Genomic DNA, 8,680 nt, shown 5'->3' with positions numbered 1-8,680 from the left:
GAATATTAAAAAACATAATTTTTTTCCCCCTTTTTGCTGGTGGGGTTACGTGTAGTGTGATATGAACCCAAGATCCCGGTTGAGGCCGTCCTCATGGGTGCGGAACTTGGCTATCAACTTCTGCTCGACGATTTTGCGTTGACACACGACAACGCAAAATCATCGAGCAGAAGTTGATAGCCAAGTTCCGCACCCATGAGGACGGCCTCAACCGGGATCTTGGGTTCATGTCACGCTACACGTAACCCCACCAGCAAAAAAGGGAAAAAAATTATGTTTTTTAATATTCTCTCTCTCTCTCTCTCTGCCATTTTGGGTTTCTTTCTGCCTGTCTGTGTAATTGACACAATGTATATCCAGTGTACTGGGACGTGCTGTTCTCCGTGACTGGCCTGTTTGAATAACAACGACACCTTTTGATTGGTGTGATGCTGTCCCAGCCTAGTATAAGATATGCGATTTGAGAACCTTTTCACTCATTTATCTGACGAAGGGGATAATCTCCGAAAGCTTGTGATTTTAAAATAAATTTGTTGGACTATAACCTGGTGTTGTAAGATTCCTTACTAATAATACTGGCATGGAGTTTCACTACCTGAAGCAAATTGCAGGAGGGTTTTGTTGCTCTTGTGTGTGCTTGTGATCTGCTCTCAGTCCCAAAATACAATACCAGGTTTGTGTTGAGGTTAGGATCTTCCACCTGAAAATAAATAGCTCTACAAGAATTCTCACTGTGAAGGTGAGTCTAGTTATCGATTTTCTCTATGATGTATATATTTGTATGTAATTATGTTACATTTTATTATGTTGAATGTTGCAGATTTGTAACACAACTACTTTCTGTGCTTCTACTGAAAATATATATATATATATATATATATACATACAAAAAAACCTGTTTTAAAACTAAGTAATTGTTTATATCCTTGCTATGTGGGGCCATAGTGGCTAATTTTACCACTATAGGTTTTGCTATGAAATTAGTAAAACAAAAAAAACTCTCACTTGTCTAATTCTGTCAGCAATTTTATTTTAAATTCACAAGCTTTAAAATAAAATTGCTGGACTATAACTTGGTGTTGTAAAATTGTTTACAATTGTCAACCCCAGTCCATCACCGGCATCTCCACATCATAATTCTGTCAGGGAAATAAAATTCTTATTAGAAGCAATTGGTGGGGCTCATGACAATTTAATAAATATGAATGTTCAAACTTTCTGTTCTGATTTTGTACCTCAATGTATTATGTCTCGGGTTTTCCCCAGCTCTTTGATCTCTCCCTGATCTACCGGAAAATTAGAAAGTGTACAACAGCAGCCTGGATTGACTTCCTGTTCATTTTATTTTCCCGTTCCTTTACATTGGAAGACTGCCTTGGCTCAATACTTTTCCTTAGAATCATAGAATCATAGAAGTTTACAACATGGAAACAGGCCCTTCGGCCCAACATGTCCATGTCGCCCAGTTTATACCACCAAGCTAGTCCCAATTGCCTGCACTTGGCCCATATCCCTCTATACCCATCTTACCCATGTAACTGTCCAAATGCTTTTTAAAAGACAAAATTGTACCCACCTCTACTACTGCCTCTGGCAGCTCGTTCCAGACACTCACCACCCTTTGAGTGAAAAAATTGCCCCTCTGGACCCTTTTGTATTTCTCCCCTCTCACCTTAAATCTATGCCCCCTCGTTATAGACTCCCCTACCTTTGGGAAAAGATTTTGACTATCTACCTTATCTATGCCCCTCATTATTTTATAGACTTCCATAAGATCACCCCTAAACCTCCTACTCTCCAAGGAAATAAGTCTCAGTCTATCCAACCTCTCCCTATACGTCAAACCATCAAGTCCCGGTAGCATCCTAGTAAATCTTTTCTGCACTCTTTCTAGTTTAATAATATCCTTTCTATAATAGGGTGACCAGAACTGTACACAGTATTCCAAGTGTGGCCGAACTAATGTCTTGTACAACTTCAACAAGACATCCCATCTCCTGTATTCAATGTTCTGACCAATGAAACCAAGCATGCTGAATGCCTTCTTCACCACCCTATCCACCTGTGACTCCACTTTCAAGGAGCTATGAACCTGTACTCCTAGATCTCTTTGTTCTATAACTCTCCCCAACGCCCTACCATTAATGGAGTATGTCCTGGCCCGATTCGATCTACCAAAATGTATCACCTCACATTTACCTAAATTAAACTCCATCTGCCATTCATCGGCCTTAGTCTCCTCATCATTAATGAATAACTTTTAAATGTAATTAAACTGCCAGTAATTATAGTGTGATATATTTATATAGGCATTTTTCATTGTAAATTCCTTATGTGCACATTTATAATGTAAATATAAAAATAAGGACAAAATGTATGACTTTAAAATAGGGAATGAATTATATTTGCGTGTCCTGGTCCAAATATCCTCTGGCCTCTTATGCCCACGGCATCCAAAGACTACACTTGGTCTTGACTCCCAGTGAGCCATGCTATGGGTGATTGATTAGTAAAATCAGGTAGATAAGGTGGTAAAGAAGGCATATGGGATACTTGCCTTTATTAGCCGAGGCATAGAATATAAGAGCAAGGAGGTTATGATGGAGCTGTATAAAACACTGGTTAGGCTACAGCTGGAGTACTGTGTGCAGTTCTGGTCGCCACACTACAGGAAGGATGTGATCGCTTTGGAGAGGGTGCAGAGGAGATTCACCAGGATGTTACCAGGGCTGGAGCGCTTCAGCTATGAAGAGAGACTGGGAAGATTGGGTTTGTTTTCCTTGGAGCAGAGGAGGCTGAGGGGGGACATGATTGAGGTGTACAAAATTATGAGGGGCACAGATAGGATGGATACTAAGGAGCTTTTTCCCTTCGTTGAGGGTTCTATAACAAGGGGACATAGATTCAAGGTAAAAGGCGGGAGGTTTAGAGGGGATTTGAGAAAGAACTTTTTCACCCAGAGGGTGGTTGGAGTCTGGAACTCACTGCCTGAAAGGGTTGTGGAGGCAGGAACCCTCACAACATTCAAGAAGCATTTGGATGAGCACTTGAAATGCCATAGCATACAAGGCTACGGACCAAATGCTGGAATATGGGATTAGAGTAGACAGGGCTGATGGCCGACGCGGACACGATGGGCCGAAGGGCCTCTATCCGTGCTGTATAACTCTATGACTCTAAAATAATAACAATCTTATGACTATGCACTTATACTGTTAACCTTTTCCATTATAAATTCCCATCTCCACATTTATAATGGAAACCGCTTGCTCGGCTGTAGTTTAGGGTGTAAGTCTTGGCTGAGTGGGTCAGCTCTGAGTTAGAGAGTCATCGATTCAAATCCCACTCCACAGATTTGAGCACTTCAGTGCAGTATTGAGTGGCAATATTGCACTGTCATAAGTGCTGTCTTTCGGATGAGGCATTAAACTGAGACCCTCCTCTCCTCTCTTAGGTGGACAATTGTAAACAATTTTACAACACCAAGTTATAGTCCAGCAATTTTATTTTAAATTCACAAGCTTTCGGAGGCTACCTCCTTCCTCAGGTGAACGATGTGGAAAGGAGGTAGCCTCCGAAAGCTTGTGAATTTAAAATAAAATTGCTGGACTATAACTTGGTGTTGTAAAATTGTTTACAATTGTCAACCCCAGTCCATCACCGGCATCTCCACATCACTCTTAGGTGGATGTAAGTGATCCCATGGCACTATTTCGAAGAAGAACAGGAGAGTTCCCCCAAGTGGCCATGACAATATTTAACCCTCTACCAACATCACTAAAACAGATTATCTGGTCATGTGGGACCTTGCTGTGTACAATTTGATTGCTGCTTTGCCCTTTACTACAACAGTGACTACACTTCAAAAGTAATTCATTGGCTGTGAAGGGCTTTGTGATATTCTGAGGTTGTGAAAGGTGCTATATAAATGCAAGTTCTTTCTTTCTAATTGCACTGTCCCCCCTCACCTCCCTCCCCTCCCCCTAGAAGGAGAGTGTTTACATAAGCAGTTTCTATTATATACATGGACATTTATAATGGAAATACAAAAATGAGGACAGAATGTACAAATTTAAAATGGCGACTGAATTACGTCTGCGCATCCTGGACCAATTATCCCTTGCCCTCTAAACTCACTTGGTCTTGACTCTCTGGTGGTAATTTTGACTTTGTGCGATAGTGTAAAATGGGCAATAGTGTAAAACGGGTGATAGCGAATCGGTGGCCCATTTTACAATTCTCCCAGTTTTCATTTGCATTGAGTCAATAGAAATAAAAATCAGCAGAGATGTAAAACGGGCCTGCTGATTCGCTAGCACCCATTTTACACTATCGCACAATCAAAATGACCTCCCTCCCTCGTGCAATGCCACAGGAAATTAACTAGTATGTATATATTAGTCAATCACCTGTGTGTTTGTGTGTGTGTATGTATATATATATATATATATATATATATATAAAAAAAAATGCATTATATATGTACTTATATTTTTGTCCCTAATTTACTTCAATCGACTGGGGGAGGTGATACACTGCAAATAATATTTCCAAGAGGAGAAGCAGCGACATTTCTCTCTGACTCCCAAAAGTAATTAAGCATAAAATTCCAAAATATGAAGCTAACATTGTTTAACTCTGGCGTCTGTATCCCAGGTAACATTCCTCTGTCCCAACAGGATCGGTGCCATAATACTCGTAGACTATTTCATCATCTGTGCTTTTACTTATTCTAATAACACATTTCTTATTGTAATCAGAATCTGTTCAGCTTTTTTTTACAAGAGCTAAATGACATAGTATTAAGAGTTTTGTATCTTGTTTTGTGGGTCACAGCTCCTCAACTACACAATTGTTTTCCTATAGCCCTAGATTAGGCATGAAATTGGCCTGTGATTGAATCTTGCAAATGCAACTTTATTCAGTGTAACTTAAGATAGTAATCCCTACAAAGAGCCTGTCAGCTAGTGCTTCTTCTGAAGAGTGAGTTAGCTTATGACAAGTACATTATTTGGTATTTTGTTGGAATAATGCTTTTAAAATTAGCAATTATATTCTACTATTATGAATTATGTGAGAACATCACAAAGTGCTCAAATGATTTGTAATAACCTTTCACTAAATTAAATATTAGGACGTGATTTGAATAATGCCTTCACTGGCACATAGGCACAATTATGGAATATCGTTTACAATTTAAGTAAACTATCAAGCATCTTGATTTGATGTGAAGCCTTTGTGCTTTTTGTAGAAATGATCAAGGAAGAGGGAATAACAAACAGACAACACACTTAAATCAGAAAATACTGAAACTACATTATAATGATTTAGTTATATAATTGCCCAAATGCACTTTTCAAAAATATGATTTTAGAAATCACATTAAGCACATACAAAAATTAATTATGCCAAAAGTTAAAACCAGTAAAAACATATCTGGTGGCTTGGTATATAAATAATGTCGAACCTACACCTAGATTTTTAACAAAGTAACTGAAAAACAAGTGCCACACAAAATCCACGGCAGAAATTTTGTTAACTTTTATAGAAATGATACAAATAATTACTTGTAATCATGTAAGGAAAAATAAAATATAGAAGCAGTATTTTCGAGAATACATTGATTATTTTTCCCTGGTGTTCCTGTTTATGGAAGACAATATCTCCTTTTACCTGTTAGCCATAGTTTGTTTTTGCAACTCCAGATTTTTGCACATTGAAATTCTTGATTCAAATTTACAAACACTAGTTCAATTTACCAATTAAAAACACCCTCCAGAGTTACCTGAACCACATAGTCATTGGGAGGAGAATGCCACAGAAGACATTAGCTTGAATATACTTGGCAAACTATGTACATTTTTACAGTGTGTGCCGGATAAAATCTTCCATCGTAATAAAGTGCCGTTACTGTTGTGCAGTAGATGCTACTCGTTCCATGTCTGAAGTTGACTGGAGGGAGTTCAAAGTGGAAAAATCATACCAACGCCTTCAAATGGAGGAACAGTATTTAGGCATTGAAGTGCGTCAAGTAAATAAACTGTCTGGATGGAGAAAGAAACTCTAGTTATAGAGTTTTCCATCATAGAAGCCATAGGAAGACTAGGTTGTGCTTAGCTGAAGACGTGCTTGGCCATACAAGGAAGCACACAAATAAACAGTAATACAAAAGCACCGCCAGAGCGGTAATTTCTCTCTGATCCATTGGTGGATTTGTCTTGTTCACCATCTTCCATTGACTCATCCAATCCCAATACAGATGCAGCACACTGGACTAAAGGTGCCTGGTAAGATGTGGCCCTCTTCTCTGGCCTGTCTGGGCTGGATCCGTCACTAGGTCTTTGTCCATTGAACAGCAGGTATCGACCTTTAGCATCTTGTTCCATCTTAAAGAGCTCGTACTCGGTGTGAGGGAGGCGTATCCCCAGAGCCACACAGCCATTGGTGTGAGTAACATCTTGCTCCACTCCCACATCCCATGATCCCTCAGCCCCACACGCATTACCATTGAAGACGTTCAAGAGCGATGCAGTAGCAGCATCCATTGGCGTCACCTTCATGTGGTTAACTGAAACAAGATTTTAAAAAGTTAATGCCAAACATTTTATACTAAACTAAACAAACGATGTACTTTTGTCCATACTGAATTGGGTGGATCTGCTCTTAGTGAAGATATTTCAGGTAGTTTTATAAACGTTGGGGGTTTTCATTTTGATGATTTCTTGGGTGCATTTTTGTGCTCACCAAGGTGAGGGATTTTAATAGTGGGAAATGGAACATTTTCCCATTTTGGACACCCAGTGTCAGCCTCAAGCAGTCCCAGACCACATATAGTATGACTTAGATGCAGAGTAAAGCTCTCTCTACTCTACCTCAACAGTGGACGTGGAGTTACTCAGTGCAGCGAGAATACTTTAAATGGGAGGTAATGTTTTCTCTCCCATTATTTCAACGTACTCTCAGGAATGTACATCTTTACTCTGTGCACATTCGGTGAGGTTGATGTGTTACAGCTATTATACAACCGAAGGGACAAACAGAAGATACGTCCAACAGTGCTGCTGAGCCACTTGTTAAAGCTGCCAACAATGCATTTAAAAACAAAATCTGCAAAACTTGGTTAATGTAGTGCATGCCTCCAATGATTGTTGGTCTGTGTGCTAAACTCTTACACTTGCTTACTCCTAGAAGCAATTTTAAAGATCATAGGCAAGAGTTAGCAATCATTCTATTAACATCAATGACTATAAGTGCACACTTAATACATGTGCTGGCTGTAAGTCACAAAGCAATTTTACTGCCCCCCCCCCCCCCCCCCCTCAATATGTCCAAGGACTCTACTAAACCAGTGTGGTATTTCCATTTCCCACAGAAACATTCTTTGCAGCTTTTCCAAGAGATATTTCCAGTTAAAAATGATTTTATGTTGTGGGCCATACCCACCGGTGATTGGATTGAGGTTATCCAAACTCATTTCATGTAGAGAAAAGAAACTTTGGCCTTGAAACAGAAATCGGGGGCTAATGCGCAAGAAGACCATGCAAAATTGTTCCTTTTGGGCACTTTTCACGCTCCAAGAGGCAGTGCGCCGGTTACGAAGAGGAGGAAAGTCAGCTGGTGGGGATGATGATGATGGCACCAGGCCAATGGTGGTGGGGGGGGGGGTGAGGAGGAAGACAGGAGATAAGGAGGGAGACGAGCAGTGGTTGGCAGCTGGCTGCGGTTTTAATGTGGAGCCAGATTACCGACCATGTGATGAAGACAAAAATTTACCTCAATATCTCATGAGGGTGGTTATTGTCAGGAGACACTTTGACAACTTCATTGGTCTTCTCCCTCAATGTGATTTCAATGAAAGATTCAAGAAGGTAATCCTGGCCCCAGTAATGCCTAGCTCATCTACAAAGGACTTGTATTTCATTGGATTTGTGTTGCACTTTTAAGAGCACTGTAATTCACTGGATTTTGGTTTCCTTGCTTAAAACCAAAAATTACATTGATGGTTAGAATCAGTTTCAACTCGACACTTTTTTTTAACACAATTGCACTGATTAACCTCTTCATACACGCATTAACCAAGAGCTGCACCAGTTATTGGTTATATTGAATACTACGAGTATCAATACTAGGACATACATACAAACATATGAATTAAGAGCAGGAGTAGGCCATTCGGCCCCTCGAGCCTGCCCTGCCATTTGATAAGATCATGGCTGATCTGATTGTGACCTCAACCCTACTTTCCCGTCTACCTACTATAACCTTTGACTCCCTTGTTAATCAGGAATCTATCTAACTCAGCCTTAAAAATATTCAATGACCCTGCCTCCACCGCTCTCTGGGGAAGGGAGTTCCACAGACTCACGACTCTCGGAGAAAACATTTCTCCTCATCTCCAGCTTAAATGAGAGACCCCTTATTTTTAAACTGTGGCCCCTAGTTCTAGTCTCTCCCACAAGGGCAAACATCCCCTCAGCATCTACCCCATCTAGTCCCCTCAGGATCTTATATGTTTCAATAAGATCACCTCTCATTCTTCTAAACTCCAGTGTATACAGGCCCAACTTGTCCAAGCTTTCCTCATAAGATAACTCCCTCATCCCAGGAATCAGTCGAGTGAACCTTCTCTGAACTGCCTCCAAAGCAATTAAGTCCTTTCTTAAATAAGGAGACCAAAACT

The 8,680-nt window shown here is 40.1% G+C and overlaps 1 protein-coding gene across 1 annotated transcript in view; it reads right to left on the bottom strand.

Annotated features, from left to right (window-relative positions):
• Nucleotides 1-5,346: 5,346 nt before the first annotated feature.
• Nucleotides 5,347-8,680, bottom strand: part of LOC137306013 (protein APCDD1-like) — a 34,902-nt gene continuing 31,568 nt past the window's right edge. The window contains exon 5 of the mRNA XM_067975027.1: nt 5,347-6,568. Coding sequence (XP_067831128.1) covers nt 6,114-6,568 — 455 coding nt within the window. The 3' untranslated portion in view covers nt 5,347-6,113. The remainder of the gene's footprint in view (nt 6,569-8,680) is intronic.

The sequence above is a fragment of the Heptranchias perlo genome, chromosome 3 (genome assembly GCF_035084215.1).
Source record: "Heptranchias perlo isolate sHepPer1 chromosome 3, sHepPer1.hap1, whole genome shotgun sequence".
NCBI lineage: Eukaryota > Metazoa > Chordata > Chondrichthyes > Hexanchiformes > Hexanchidae > Heptranchias > Heptranchias perlo.
The sequence above is the reverse complement of the archived record's forward strand: the minus strand, read 5'-3'. Positions and strand labels throughout refer to the sequence as shown.